This window comes from Onychostoma macrolepis, chromosome 25, assembly GCF_012432095.1.
Source record: "Onychostoma macrolepis isolate SWU-2019 chromosome 25, ASM1243209v1, whole genome shotgun sequence".
Lineage (NCBI taxonomy): Eukaryota > Metazoa > Chordata > Actinopteri > Cypriniformes > Cyprinidae > Onychostoma > Onychostoma macrolepis.
In genome coordinates this window covers 14,275,527-14,290,025 of record NC_081179.1, presented here as the reverse complement: position 1 = coordinate 14,290,025, position 14,499 = coordinate 14,275,527, and the positions used below count along the sequence as shown (strand labels likewise).

The 14,499-nt window shown below is 37.2% G+C and overlaps 3 protein-coding genes across 10 annotated transcripts in view; 2 read left to right on the top strand and 1 right to left on the bottom strand.

Moving 5' to 3' along the window:
* ahcyl2a (adenosylhomocysteinase like 2a) overlaps window positions 1-6,727 on the top strand; it is a 7,125-nt gene extending 398 nt beyond the window's left edge. Inside the window, exons 1-17 of one of the 6 annotated variants that reach the window (XM_058766497.1) lie at window positions 22-1,329; window positions 1,869-1,980; window positions 2,097-2,240; window positions 2,326-2,426; window positions 3,271-3,373; window positions 3,486-3,580; window positions 3,689-3,795; window positions 3,922-4,038; window positions 4,133-4,196; window positions 4,330-4,418; window positions 4,505-4,575; window positions 4,665-4,759; window positions 4,869-4,967; window positions 5,189-5,257; window positions 5,519-5,597; window positions 5,708-5,828; window positions 5,926-6,727. In XM_058766497.1, coding sequence (XP_058622480.1) covers window positions 1,138-1,329; window positions 1,869-1,980; window positions 2,097-2,240; window positions 2,326-2,426; window positions 3,271-3,373; window positions 3,486-3,580; window positions 3,689-3,795; window positions 3,922-4,038; window positions 4,133-4,196; window positions 4,330-4,418; window positions 4,505-4,575; window positions 4,665-4,759; window positions 4,869-4,967; window positions 5,189-5,257; window positions 5,519-5,597; window positions 5,708-5,828; window positions 5,926-5,932 — 1,665 coding nt within the window. In that variant the 5' untranslated portion in view covers window positions 22-1,137 and the 3' untranslated portion in view covers window positions 5,933-6,727. Of the gene's footprint in view, window positions 1-19; window positions 1,330-1,868; window positions 1,981-2,096; window positions 2,241-2,325; window positions 2,427-3,270; window positions 3,374-3,485; window positions 3,581-3,688; window positions 3,796-3,921; window positions 4,039-4,132; window positions 4,197-4,329; window positions 4,419-4,504; window positions 4,576-4,664; window positions 4,760-4,868; window positions 4,968-5,188; window positions 5,258-5,518; window positions 5,598-5,707; window positions 5,833-5,925 lie in introns of those variants that run through there. The other 5 variants (XM_058766500.1, XM_058766495.1, XM_058766501.1 and 2 more) reach the window with 5 other exon arrangements.
* ckmt1 (creatine kinase, mitochondrial 1) overlaps window positions 1-14,499 on the bottom strand; it is a 26,161-nt gene extending 11,662 nt beyond the window's left edge. The window contains exons 1-5 of one of the 3 annotated variants that reach the window (XM_058766508.1): window positions 14,380-14,499; window positions 6,465-6,547; window positions 3,743-3,814; window positions 3,441-3,649; window positions 3,257-3,358 (exon numbers count right to left, since the gene is read on the bottom strand). The gene's annotated coding sequence lies outside the window, so the exon portion shown is untranslated. The remainder of the gene's footprint in view (window positions 1-3,256; window positions 3,359-3,440; window positions 3,650-3,742; window positions 3,815-6,464; window positions 6,548-14,379) is intronic. The other 2 variants (XM_058766510.1, XM_058766511.1) reach the window with 2 other exon arrangements.
* On the top strand, window positions 7,399-13,628 carry ppp1r3ab (protein phosphatase 1, regulatory subunit 3Ab). The gene is made up of 4 exons (XM_058766807.1): window positions 7,399-8,165; window positions 8,443-8,495; window positions 8,582-8,646; window positions 9,473-13,628. Exons 1-4 carry the CDS (start codon window positions 7,399-7,401, stop codon window positions 10,943-10,945), a joined length of 2,358 nt encoding a protein of 785 aa, XP_058622790.1. The 3' UTR covers window positions 10,946-13,628.

Sequence of the window (14,499 nt, the reverse complement as noted above, 5' to 3'; positions counted from 1 at the left end):
ATAAATACAATGGATATTAAAGTATTGTTTAGTGTTGTGCATTATAATGTAAAAACAGACAAAATGTAAGACATAAATACAATGAACTAATTCTATAAGTCTCCCATATTTGTAATATTACTGTGTTCAGTGTGTTCCTGTTTCAAACCTTGGCTTGCATCACAAAAGTAATGTAAACTTAGGAAAGGAAGAATAAGGAGTTATTTGGGTTCTTTACCACCATTTGTCCTTGAACAATGTACTTGATCCCTCATTTTTTCAACAGGAATGTCCCTATAGAGATAGAGCTTTCCTGTTTTATACCAGATTCTGAAAGGGATAAATGTCAGTTCTGGTTATTGGAGGTCATAGAAGTCCTGAGGTCAGACTTTGGAAAGGGAGACCCATGAATCTGAATCCTGTTGAATTCCCTTACTTCCATTTTTGTCTTTGAGCACTTGTCCATAGGTTGTGTCAAGGAGACTGTCTCTGTTAGAAGCGAACTGGTTGATTTTTGTTTTTTTTACAAGGTGGGATGACGGTACATATCTGGTGTTGTAACCTAAATGCGCTGCATGGGTTTAAACCGCAAAAAGCCACGAATCTGAGAGCCATTGAATTTCCATACCTCCACTGTGTCCTTAACAACTGACCCCAGGTTGTGCCAAGGGGACTGTCTCTGTGAGATGCAAACTGGCTTCTTTATGCCACAATGTGGTAGGGTTAAATAGAGTTTCTGGTTTGATAAATTAAATGTGCTGGGTTTAAACCCTGGAAAGCATAAGCATTGAGTTGCCTTGCCTCCATTTTGCCCTTGAACAAGGCACTTGACCCCAGGTTGCTCCAAAGGACTGTCCCTTTAGTAAGAGAACAGCAAGTCATTTTGGATACAACATGCCTGCTAAATGACGTGTAACCGAATAACCTGTTCTTGATCATCATTAACAACCCTGAACAGAGACACAGGCTGAACACAGACCAGTGCTCTTACAAGTAGCAGCTCAGTGGCACTGGGCCAGAATTAATAAATGACTTGTGGGAACTTTTGTGACCTCACAGACTTTAATCATTGTCGAATCACGTAAGCGGACAGAGAGCTCTGAATTTATCGTACAGGCTTTGGTCTCACAGTGTAGGATTTCATCTGACAGCGGACCCATGCTTCTCCAGCCTGCTCATTTAACATCATGGCATGACAATTACTGTTGTGGTTCAGCCTTTAAATGCTTACGTGGGAGTTATTCTACGCATTTCTCAAGAGGATCAGACACCATGAAGAAAGTCTACAGCCTGGTTAGTCACACTAAAAACAGGGAATCAAAAGATGCTGTGTTGTCTCTTAACATCAAGGTATTTCCAGAGAAGTTGCTTTTTCTTAGAACTAGGTCATACAACTTTTTTGTGGGGTTTTTTGTGATTGATAGAAATTTATATTCATTAATTTAGTCATTTTGTCATAATCATGATGCCGTGTTTAATTTCAAGTTTTCTTTCGTTATTTGTTTGTTTATTGTGTGTTAGTGAACAAGTGAAAGTTACTGCATATTTGGTCTCTTAGATCCCTTGTCTGTATCTTAAACATGTGTCTATGTATTTATTGCGTTATAATTTTTCTGCTATTTTGAGAAATTGCTTTAAGATTTTGGTTTTCTGCAGGAAATGGATACATTCGCATTCAAATATCAAGATTTGTAATTAGATAAAAGATTGACAACGCTACTAAAAAATTAAAATGTTTTGGTAGTAATGCATTTGTATAAATCGAATACTACATACAAAAATATATAAAATGCATTTTTATAAAAAATAATTCATATTTGAGGCATTTTAAATTGATTTTATATTAAATATATATATATATATATATAATATAAAAAAATTTTCCTTAGCAAATCCCGTATCCAGAGCAGACACGAGAATTCGACAGTCGATTAACAAAGACGGGACGCCGCTCCCTGTCCCACTCTATTTCTCATTCCTCTACAGACAGCAACAGCTCAGGTAGGTGCTACACAAATTCCCTCAAACTGGAAAATTTATATTTTTGGTAGTTCTTTGCATTTTCATCGCAATCTTTGATCCCATTTTACGTTCTCGTTTCGTTTCTCATTTTTCAGGGGGTTCAGATGCAGAAAATCCAGAAGATGAGGTCTCTCCTCGAGACATACAACAGATTAACTCTAAAGGGAGCAGGGACTTCTGCATCAAAAACATCAAACTGGCAGACTTTGGCCGCCGAGAGATAGAACTTGCTGAGGATGGTAGGCATACAGTAAACACATATAATCATTGTACAATATTCAAAAAGAAATGTAATAAATTTGTGTATTTTTTTATCAATTAAAGAGATGACTGCACTGATGGCCTTGAGAAAATCTGCCCAGGGAGAGAAACCATTGGTAGGAGCTAAAATAGTGGGATGCACCCATGTCACGGCCCAGACAGCTGTAAGTGTCATCCTTTCACTGCATTTTAAAGGTGTACTGCATCATGCTAAAAGAAAAAAACAAAAACAAACAAAACCTGTTTTACAAGGTCAACAGCACCAATGAAACATGAAACCCCCAACACCTCCCATATCCCCCTACCTCAGCTGCTTATACAATACAAAAATAGATAAATAAGTAATAAATTAAAATGCTCCATCGGGACAAGACCACGGGAATCAGATAAGCCCTTTATGCAATCTGACATGGCTGCGGTTGGAATTGAACTGCGGGTTTCGTCTGGTCAGAGGAGAACTGGCCCCCCGGCTGAGCCTGGTTTCAATAATGAAATGCCTTTAACTAAAAATTGAGTGTTTAATCTTATCATTATACATTACTGACACTCTATCCTCCGATTTGATACGGTTAAGTGCTTTGACAATCTGTATTTTTAAAAGCGCTATATAAATAAAGGTGACTTGACTTAATAAATACATATTTAAACTACTGTTCAAACTACTGTTGTACTGTTTGGGATCAGCAAGATTTTGATAAAAAAAATTTTTGAAAAAAAATTAATACTTTAAGCAAGGACACATTAAATTGATCAAAATTAACAAGTAAGACATTTATAATGTTACAAAAGATTCTATTTCAAATAAATGTTGTTTTATTCAAAGAAAAATGATCAAAGTTACCACAAAAATATTAAGCAGCACAGCTGTTTCTAACATTGATAATAAATGTTTCTTGAGCACCAAATCAGCATAGAATGATTTCTGAAGGATCATGTGACACTCAAGATTGGAGTAATGTCTAATATATATATATATATATATATATGCACATACCTTTCCATAAACAGGTGCTGTTTGAGACTCTGATGGTATTAGGGGCTCAGTGTAGGTGGGCAGCCTGCAATATTTACTCCACTCAGGATGAAGTGGCAGCTGCTTTAGCAGAGCAAGGTAAAAGAAACTCTCAGTCTAATTGTAATTCTTTTTTTTTTTTTTTTTGTGGCATGTGATTATTTACCTTCTTTGATTTCTCCCTTGTCTTGCCCTCTGCTCTCCATGGCAGATTTTCCAGTGTTTGCATGGAAAGGAGAATCTGAGGATGACTTCTGGTGGTGTATTGATCGCTGTGTAAATGTGGAGGGCTGGGAGCCAAACATGGTACAAGTGCCTTCAGTGGGACCACTTTCCCTTCAAGGATCAATAGAGTCTCTTATCTTGTGTTTTCACCTGTAAATAGAAGTTTGTTAATGGTCTTTTCTTCTTTAGATCCTCGATGACGGAGGAGATATGACACATTGGATATACAAGAAATATCCTCACCTCTTCAAGAAAGTCAAGGGTATTGTTGAAGAAAGTATCACAGGCATTCACAGGTTGGGTCCCTTTCCAATCCTGGTTATATGTCACATTTGTGGAGAGATGATTACACTGAATTGACACTAGGGTGTTCGACAATGAAACTTACAGCTTTGCAAATGTTTTTGCATCACGTTTATCAGACTTCATCACCTCTCTAAAGCTGGAAAACTGTGTGTGCCAGCCATAAATATGAATGACTCGGTCACTAAACAAAAGTTTGACAATTTCTACTGCTGCAGGGAGTCCATTCTGGATAGGTAAGATAACAATACACGTGTTTCTCCATTAAATTCACAGTATTTATATGATTAAACCTTAAACCTACTTTCTGTCTTATTCCTATTCTCTCAGTCTGAAAAAGACTGCTGATATCATGTTTGGGGGAAAGCAGGTGGCTGTATGTGGATATGGAGAGGTACGTCTCCTGATTCCAGTAAATGATAGTTTCCTATTGTCAATATGCCACTTGAGAGCAGTGTCCATCATCTGCAGTAGTTTAGTATTGGCCTCTGTTTTGTGTGCGTAAGTGTAAATATTGGTGCCCACAGGTGGGAAAAGGTTGTTCTGCAGCTCTGAAAGCGATGGGATCTGTGGTGTATGTAACCGAAATCGACCCCATCTGTGCTCTACAAGCATGGTAAGATATTAGTTATTGAAAGAAACTATCCAGAGAGTTATATTTTCCACAGTATCACTCCTGACAGCCAACTATATTTCAACTAGTATGGATGGCTTTCGACTGACCAAACTAGGTGATGTTATCCGACAAGTGGACATGGTTATCACCTGCACAGGCAAGTTGCGCAATATCATAAAACACAAGTCTTTGCTGTAATATTACCTTACATTGTTTGCTTTGACAGCTGACCCTTTGTCTACACAGGTAACAAAAACGTTGTTGGGAGGGAACACATAGACCTAATGAAGAATGGCTGCATTGTCTGCAACATGGGACGCTCTAATACAGAAATCGATGTTGTAAGTGGTTGTAGGACACGATATAACACACGATTAGTGATGACAACTGTATGTTTGTAATTTAATTGGTTGCATTTCTTTTCATTTGTGTTAACTTTTGAATTTTCAGAGCAGTCTCAGAACCCCAGAATTAGTATGGCAGCATGTGAGACCGCAAGTGGACCACATTATTTGGCCTGATGGCAAGAGAATAGTACTCCTTGCAGAGGTGAGAGAACACAGAATACTATTAAAAATATAAAAGAGAAACATTTACCTTATCTTTCAGGAAGTTAGGAACAATTTGTGCTACAAAGCAGTTGATCTAAGAGCATGTCCTACTTGTGTAAATCATGTTAAGCTTTAATCTACATTTCCTCATTACAAACCTCATGGCATATTGGTCATTAATGTTAATGGCATAGTTACTGTTTTACCATTTGATTCTAGGGCCGTGTCCTTAATCTAAGCTCCTCCACTGTACCCATATACGTGCTTTCCATCACAGCCACCACACAGGTATGAAAGCAGTTTGCTAATACATTAATTTAAATGAGGTTTTAAGTTGATAGCCTAAAGGCTAGTTCTTTTATGTAGCCTAAACATTAGCTGGGCATAGCAATAAAACTTTTAAAAGAACATTTGCATTTAGTACAACACAATGTAAATGGGAAGCATGCCAGTCTTGGGCTATAGTTGGGTTTATTGTTTTGTGGATAGTGAATGGATAGGTCGTCTCCCTCTTGTTTACATGTTTAGCTTTCTGTATACTTTTTGAAGGCTTTGGCATTGATCGAGCTCTTCAATGCCCCTGAGGGCCGTTACAAGCAAGATGTCTATCTTCTTCCCAAGAAACTGGGTAACAACGCAATGGCCAGAATTCAATATTATTCATCCATATTTCATAATGTACCAAATCATATTTGGATAAAAATGACATCAGAAACTGATTCAGCATTTGTGTATCAGATGAGTATGTTGCAAGCCTGCACCTGCAGACCTTTGACGCACACCTGACTGAGCTCACCGATGAACAAACCAAATACATGGGCTTGAGTAAATATGGGCCCTTCAAACCCAGTTACTACAGGTGATGAATGCTTTTAAAAATAAAAATTAAATTATTGCATTATAGATATGTAGTGTGAAACATTTAACACCGGCTTTGTGTTTTGGTTTGTTTTTAGGTATTAAGTCTCAATGTAACTCATCATCATCATCATCATTTAAAAGAAAACAGATGGATCTATGGGCAGAAACCGATTTGACTCAGCGGGGATTTCATTCATCCTGCTCTTCACCAACACATGATATTACAGGCTTGACCATTAAGGGTCAGAGTGTACAAATATAAAGTAAACTATAGCACTTACTTACAACTCTTGCTATTGTACGGCTAACCATTTTAGAGAAGGTGTCCATTCTGGTTACATTACCACTAAACTTCCACAAAGTAAATAAATACATAAAAGGTAAAAGAAAATGCAATAAAAGAACATAGCATGCTACAAATATGTTATTTAGACCCTTGCATGGTTCTCTAATAAGACACTGTATTCTGATAAATTTGTTTACTTCAAAAATATAAAACCTGATAGGGCAAAATCACTGTTTTTGCAACGAATAACACATAACATTATTCTTTAAACACTGAACTTAACATTACACATGAAAACTGGAAACACAAACTGACACTATAGAATGGAAAAGGGCTTGGTGTACTCACTTTAAATCCAGTAAAGGGGTAAAGGGTAAGAATTATCTTCTGTCCTTCAATCTTGAAGTAGGGAACAATTCCTTAATGTGCCTCTAGATGGAAGTCATGTAAAAGAGAGTAAGGCTTTGGCAAACAAGTCAAAGAATGCCAGGGATATTTGCTTGTCTAGCGGCAAGAATCTTGTTGTTTGCTAGACAGAAATTTTGGTGATTATACTTTTCCTCCACTGTATCTTTGGTGTCCAAGTAGTTTAATAAAGGTATTTCAAAGCAGCACAGCCTTTGCTTTCTGAAAGTTGTGGTTTTCATGTGCTACCAAAGCTTTGTTTTAGTTTACTACTGATAAGCAAAAGAAAGGGTTTGGTAATTCATTTTGGTAAGTAATTTCGTGTAATATCACTCTATATTTTATTATATGAAAATTGCTTTTATAAACAGAAATTATAAATATATTTATAAATGACCACAAATCCTTTAAAACATACACAGAAAGAGCATGTGCTTTTTTAACATGCAGAAACTATTTAGCATGTGCACTTCTGACTCAAATTAAAATTCTGTCATTATTTACTCACCCTCAAATATTGCAAGAAAACAGTTTTGGAATGACATCAAGGCAAGTAAAGGGAGTAATCAGTAAGTGATGACAGGATTTAAATTATTGTGTGAAATATCCATTTAATCACCTCCTTAATGACATTGACACATATATTTGCTGTGTCTTTGTATGCATAACAATGTTATGTTGTTTGAAGCGTGCCTCTAACATATTTTTTCATGGGTCCCCTGAGCTCTGACTACATAGCTCAAGCTGTTTCAGCTCTAAATATAGAGTTGGCTTTTCCCTACAATGTCAAATGTAACTTGATTCCATAAGTTAAGTCACAGCACGTCAGTTGCTGGCTGACCGGCTGAGTTCCTCTCACTCTGTGCCACACTGCCTGATGGAGTCTGTGGGAGTGCTATGCAGCCCCACTGGGGCCAGCTCCAACCTACTGAGCTTGCCGGCATCCTGCCCCTGGGACGAGGCTGAAGATTCACTGGGTCTGGAAGGAATCAAGCCCAAATCTTCACCCATACCGAGACGACGGAGTTCAGCGTCCTCCGATGACTCCCTGCTTCCCCCTTCCAGCAGCCGAAGAGTGTCCTTTGCTGACACCTTCGGTTTGAGTCTTGTCTCAGTAAAACAGTTTGATGCCTGGGGAGTAACTGACCCATCAGGCTCTCTGGAGAGTGACTTGAATGAAGATAAGGAGTATTATATGGTTCCTTTCTTCACTCTTCCACAGACCTCTGAGGAACTATCCTTGCGGGTTCATGAGCAGAAGCTAGAACTGGAGAGTTTGGAGTTGCTTTCTGGAACTACCACCATAAAAGGAATCATTCGTGTCATGAATATTAGTTTTGATAAGATGGTATATGTACGTACCTCTTTAGATTCATGGAAAAGTCATTTTGATCTGTTGGCAGAGTACGTACCTGGGTCAAACAATGATGGGACGGATTGTTTCTCCTTCAAACTCACACTAGTACCCCCATTTGGAGAAGAGGGTGCTAGGATCGACTTCTGTTTGCGATATGAAACATCTTTAGGCACTTTTTGGGCAAACAATAATGAAAAGAACTACTCTCTGTTTTGTTGTGAAAAAATGAAGGAGAAACCCCAAAATGAGAGTGAAAACAGAAGAAAAAGCTGTCTGAAAACAACCAGGTGAGAGGTCACCAACACATCTGTTGCATAAATAGTATGAATGTCAAAATAAATTTCTAAAATATTAATATTACTGTACTTTTATCAAATTTAGCAATAATGCATTTCTTGACAACAGTCTTGACAATTTATACAGTTTTTAAATGCAAGTCAGTGACATGCCAGAGTTAATATATGTTTAAAATTACAATACTAAAGTGGAACTCAAAGAATTATGGAACAATATACATACTGCCTTTTCCCCAATTCTTAATTTTATAATTGTATAATTTTTCAGCCCAAATGTCTCTGCTTCGACTGTTTCAGCAACAAACAATGAAGAATTTCCTGGTAACTGACATTCTGAAAATTATTTACAACTAGATTTGGAAATACTATAAAATTCTGATAAAAATACATGTGTTTTGTTTCCCCAGATATAAATCTAAATTCTGGATCTCTAAATGAAAACTCTGAGAAACTTGAAAGCAAGGAATTAGTGGTGAGTTCTAAATTTTACCAAAGATTCATCCACCATCAACTAATTGTGTGTTTTAATGAAAATGCATTTTAGTGTAAAATTATAGTGAAAACTATTTTATAAATTGTTCTGTGACACTGGCTGCTCTTTCTGAATGTCATGTGGTTACTGATGTTAGGCTTTGACAAGTGTTAGTGTAACATTACAGTATGTACTGTCCCAAACAAGACACTTGATAGGTCATGCTGTTCAGGGTCTCTCTGAGACCATCAAGTTCTGTTGTTAAAAGTAAACCCAAGTCAGTGGGCCTCATTCACTAAGTATGCGCATTGCATATGCACAATATTTTTTTCCGTGAAACCTGCATATGAACTTTTTCACAAACAAATCATGATTCTCTAAAACTTTCATAATAAAATTTATTCTAAATTTAAGAAAAACCCCCCAAAAAAAACCAACAACAACACAGGAACAGCTGAAAGCACATTGCACGTCTGAAGACAGTGCGCGTGATATGGGGTTGCGTGGATTATCTTTGATGAGAGTGACGAAAGGCTGTAAGGAAAGCGTGTGTGGAAAGTCCTTGTATGGAGACAGCATGTTTTACGCAAATTACTAACCTTGTGCATGCAGTGGCTCATTTAGAATACTCCAGAGTTCTTGTGAGAAGTTCGAATGGGTGTATAAAATGCGAATAATCTATGCAATTATTAGTGAATGAGACCCAATGTCTTAAAAGTTAAAAAAGGTATTTCAATAAGATCTTAAGAAAAGTTATTATTTAAATTGTATTTACTGAAGTCAGCATTTCATTCGGTATTTTTCACATCCATCTCTTTGGAAACAGGAGGAAATTAACAGAAACCACAGCCGAAGAAGCAGAAGAAAGGCTGCACGAGTAGCAAAAGTCAAGGAACACTTTGCTAAGAGGGAAGAAGAAAAGAAACAAGGGACCAAGACCAAAGAAAGTGAAGGTACAGCAGACACCAGCATGCAGGAATCTGCATCATTGCTGGAGAAGACACCATGCAGTTCCCTATCACAACAAACTGCTCAACCACCAACGTGTAACCAAATATCACCCTCTCCAGCTGAGTCCCTTAAATCTGCTGAGTATAGTGGAGATTCCACAGACATCGTCGGCCAAGCTCTAACACAAGATGAAGACGACAACATAATCCACTCCAAGACTAATTTATCCACAGCAAACACAAATTTACCCCTGGAAGACTCCATCAGTCGTGATGAATCAATTGCATGCTCGGCTTCTGAGGTCTTGGAAGACATCCAACATACCGAGTGCATTATTGACCAAACAGTTTCAATCAATCAGGCTGCTCCTGTATGCCAAAATCCCGACTTGTCTATTAGCAAGAATTTTGAAAAAGCATGGAAGGACTTTGAGAAGGATGCTAAGCAAAGAATTAAAAGTTTGGCACTAAGCTCTAAGATGCATGAGGACATGAATATTAGCGATGAGAAACCAAAAGAGGATGTGAGTTTGAAAACTAATTCAGAGCCTCAGCTGTTCTCCCATGGCTTCACATTTGGGACCATTGTAGCTCCACTTTATCATCAGGTTTTTAAAAACATGGAAACAGAGAGAAAAGACTTCTTTCCGAAAGCTTTAGATAGGTCATTTAGGAAACTAGCGGTCACAGCCCCTGAGACCACAGACATTTGGCCAGAGTCTTGCATATCAACAAAACAGACAGTAGATTATATTAATGTTGGCGTCTGCAAAGAATCAACAGAACAGAACTCACAACTTACAGTAAATCCAACCAAAAATCCTCTTCCTGAGCCAAATGAGAGCAAACATGTTGAAAACACAGAAGCTTCTTACAATCAAAATGATTGTACCAGTGGTATTAGAGAGTACCCAAGAGACATCACATTTACCAAAACAAATCCTCCAAAAGTTACTTCCAGGCAGCCAGATCCTCCACTAGAAGACGTTTCAACCATGTGCACAGTCACACTAGCTTTGACTGAATGCTCTATCCAGGATGATCCTTGCCAAAGTCTGTGTTTATTTCTCCAACAAGGACCAGAAACTTTAGTCACTACAAATCAAACAATAGAGTCAGGTACTGACAGCCTACCTGAACAGATTCATCAATCACCCACAGCAGTTTTGAAAACTTCATCATGTTTGGATAATCAGAGGTCCTGTATAAAAACTGAAAAGTCACAGAACCAAGAGGACCCTACAATTATCCACACCAAAGTGGAGAATATTTCCGAGCAAAGAGAATATTCAATCAGCAATTCTTGCTTTCTAGCCCAAGCTCCAGAGATCCCAGAAGAATCACTTTAGGTTCCCCTGATGATAAATTAGAGGCTGACTGCTGTGAGATGAGATCGAGCATTGAAAAACTTGAACTTTCTCACTTAGCAATAGCAAAAGCTATGCCAATAGAACCATATACAGAATTGGAGAACTCACAGATAAATATGAGCAATATTTTGGAGAGCTACCAAATGAATGAAAAGGAGGAACAAACGCTCATGGGTTTTTCTACAACGACTTTAGAGACCGAGAGCTCAAATATTATTAATTTTGATGCAGAACATAACACATCAGTGATTAAAGAGATGGAAGAAATTCACAAAATGAAAAATGATGAAAGCCTGGAAGAGCAAGAAGAGGGAAATGGAAATCAAATTAAGCAGATGGAGAAGCAGAAACAAGAGAAAGACCAAGAATCAGAAGAACAAGAAGGTGCAGAAGAAAAACATGAAAGTAAAGGAGGAATAAATAGCATTGAAGAGGAGTTGAAATACATAGATGATGAAGAGGACTTGGATGCAATGCAATCTGAGAAAGAAAAGAAACAAGCAGACGCAGATGATCTGCTTTCTCTTGAACAAAATTCAGAGGAACAGAAGAAGATCATTAGTACCAACACTCTTGAATCATTACCACATCATATTGACTTAAAAGAAATAGAAAGTCTAGGTGAGTACTCCGAAAAAGAGGACAGTCACGTCAACCTTGGATTAGAGATCTGTGAGGAAACTGCTACATTTCAAAAGAGTGATATCGAATTCAGTGGAAGTACGCAAGCTATGGAGAATGATTGGAACCGTTTCGAATTTATTGATAAAGAAGAGAATGTGTCCTATGAAAGTATGAAAAGTGACTGGAAAACTATTGATGATGTAAAAAATATGCTGGACAACATGGGATGCCTGGCAAAAGACGGAGATCTTGAAAACGTTGAAGACAATACCTCAACAGAATCGCAGATAGATGACGAGATGGAGCTGTACCTGAACAGTCTGAGGAATTCACAACAGTCAGTATTCAGAGAAGGTGCAATGAGTGGAAGCTACTGCAAAAGACCCTCCTTGAGCAGAGGGAGGCCATTAGCAATGCCTTCAATCTCAGAGTCTGTGGACGAGGACCAGTCGAATAGTTCACTAGAGGATTTAACAAATATGGAGTACAACATGGAGCTGGCGAGAGCTACACTGCCCCAAGTGGATGGGAATGAACATGTCATTGGACGTAATGTCTTGTGGTGGAAAGAGTTTCTGTCCTATGGCAATATGTCAAGGGTGACTGGATACACATTTTTGTTGATAGTGTTTTTAGTCGCAGCATATTATTATGATTTCATTACATGTTTTGCCCTATATATTATTACAGTGTATTGGCTGTTTCGTCAAGGGGAGGAAGAACCACTGAAAAGCTCTCGGAAAGGTGAAAGAAGACTGCAGTAAATGATTTACTCATTAACATTTGTTGGAGAACTTAGAAATGTGGAAGTGAATCCAAATATGTGTTGTACACAGAGTTGCTGTACAACAGCATTGGATTATGTGGGGTTATTTATCACACAAAATTTCATAATGGCAAAGACACGATAATAAGATGACTTTTATATAGAATGAAGGATTGTGAATAAACTTTCACATTAATTTGTCATTTGATATTACACAAGTCAATAGGTATATTTCCTTGCTTTACAGACAACATAAAGTTTACATACAATACCACAATGCTCTTTAAAAAGAGCTGAACATAAAGCAAGAGATCATATGGTGTCTATGTATGTAGAAATGGTTGGGTTCTGTGCTAATGGTGCTTGGTGATGTTTAAAGGACCACTGGGTGAGTGAAAAGTTTGACAGATTCTAGAGGATTAGTCTTGAAAAAAGGATACTTTTATGCATAGCTTTAATTTCATGCCCAGTACCTGATTGGATTATGATTTATATACATATAATGCATATACAAAACACATAACCGGTTAACTATAACCCTTTTTTTTTTTTTTTTAATAATCTTGTTGATTTTTATGTCTAATATAGCTTGGCAAAGAAGGCAAGAAGATGAATGCCCATGTAACATATGAAGTGATGATAAAAATGTTGCAATTATTTAACAAACATTTTTCCTTACTTGGTCGTACAAGTTTACTAGAGTTAATTTGTTTGTTAATTTGCCTGGTCTATTTACAGTAAAACTGTTTGAGACTACCTTTTTCTAAAGACATCAATGTCCTCTTTTGTTTCAATATACCAAACATTCTTAACATCTCCAAACTGACCAGATTTTGCTTCATATGGACAGAGGTGTCATATGACACAGGTGTGTAAACAATGAATAAACCATGTAAAATAAACCATAATTTCCATCAATGTGCATTCAAAATAGATAAGATTTATGGATTTTTTTTTTTTTTGTGGTGTTTGTAAATTTGCTTTGTCCAATCAACAGAGTATTTTATTGTAATTCAATATTGTGCACCTGTTATTATTTTCAAGTTGTCCTTATCTTGTCCATTTATTGTTAGACATCATTCATGGAACTGACTTTCAATGAACAAACAAATGAACTATGATCTCATCTCCAGGATATTAGGCTCTGCAGTCCACAGAAATAAATCTGACCACAGATCTCTCCAAACAGATTCCTTTTTTAGCAGTCGATATTTTAGGAATGTTTCAATTGCTTCTGGCCATACAGTGAAAATCATTGGGATCCATAGCAACATCAGACCCAAATAACTTTAATTGTATGGAGAAAAAAAAAGGCAATTAATTAATTACTTATTTTTCAAGTCATTTTTCAAAATATTGTCTTTTGTGTTCCATAGAAGAAAGAATGCATACATGAGGGTGAGTAAATCACATAATTTTCAACTTTCGGTGAACTTTCCCTAAAGTCAGCTTTAGAACACTATAATTTCGTGGCAAGATGAATGACTGCATATTTATAAACTGATAAAATAAGAAACATTGCAGTTCATGGAGAGGAGTTTGTACAGTTGAGCATGGTAACTATTATGGGATTATTACTCCCCATGACGACATTTTCAAACCCAAAGGGACACACAATGGCATTGTGGCTCCAGGTTTGCTAACTAATGCTTGATGCACCATGTAGAGTACTGACAAGATAATATACTTACATATATGGTTAATCCATTTTTGACATTTTCCCAATGTTAAAAAGTGTCCTACTTTACCTAAATTCACCTATATATATATATCTTTCGCTATAAGAAATTGATAACAGCATCACCAACGTCATACTGTACATTATAGTGATTTTGAATAGTTTTAACATGATTCATCATAATTCGAAAAAACTACTGCAAAATAACTTAACGTAAGTTACTGGGTCATATCAGAGTCGTTGAAAAACGTTTCAACAGCTCCGGGTCAGACTAGTTCTGGTATCCACTGGGTTTAGTGAGTAACCCAGACCTGATTCTCACGACCAAACGCTAAAAAGACCTACCTTACGTGGATTATTTTTAGCAGTGGGACTCCCTTCTCTGACCGCCCTTTTTTCGTAATCCAGTGTAAATGTAAACATCTACTATGGAGCGAAGGAAAGCTGTGAATGAACATCTTTTCT

Coding starts and splice junctions, on each gene's coding strand:
- ppp1r3ab (XM_058766807.1), top strand. CDS start 7,399: ATGGAGTCTGTGGGAGTGCTATGCAGCCCCACTGGGGCCAGCTCCAAC. Junction 8,166..8,442: donor AGCTGTCTGAAAACAACCAG/GTGAGAGGTCAC, acceptor ATAATTTTTCAG/CCCAAATGTCTCTGCTTCGA. Junction 8,647..9,472: donor TTGAAAGCAAGGAATTAGTG/GTGAGTTCTAAA, acceptor CTTTGGAAACAG/GAGGAAATTAACAGAAACCA.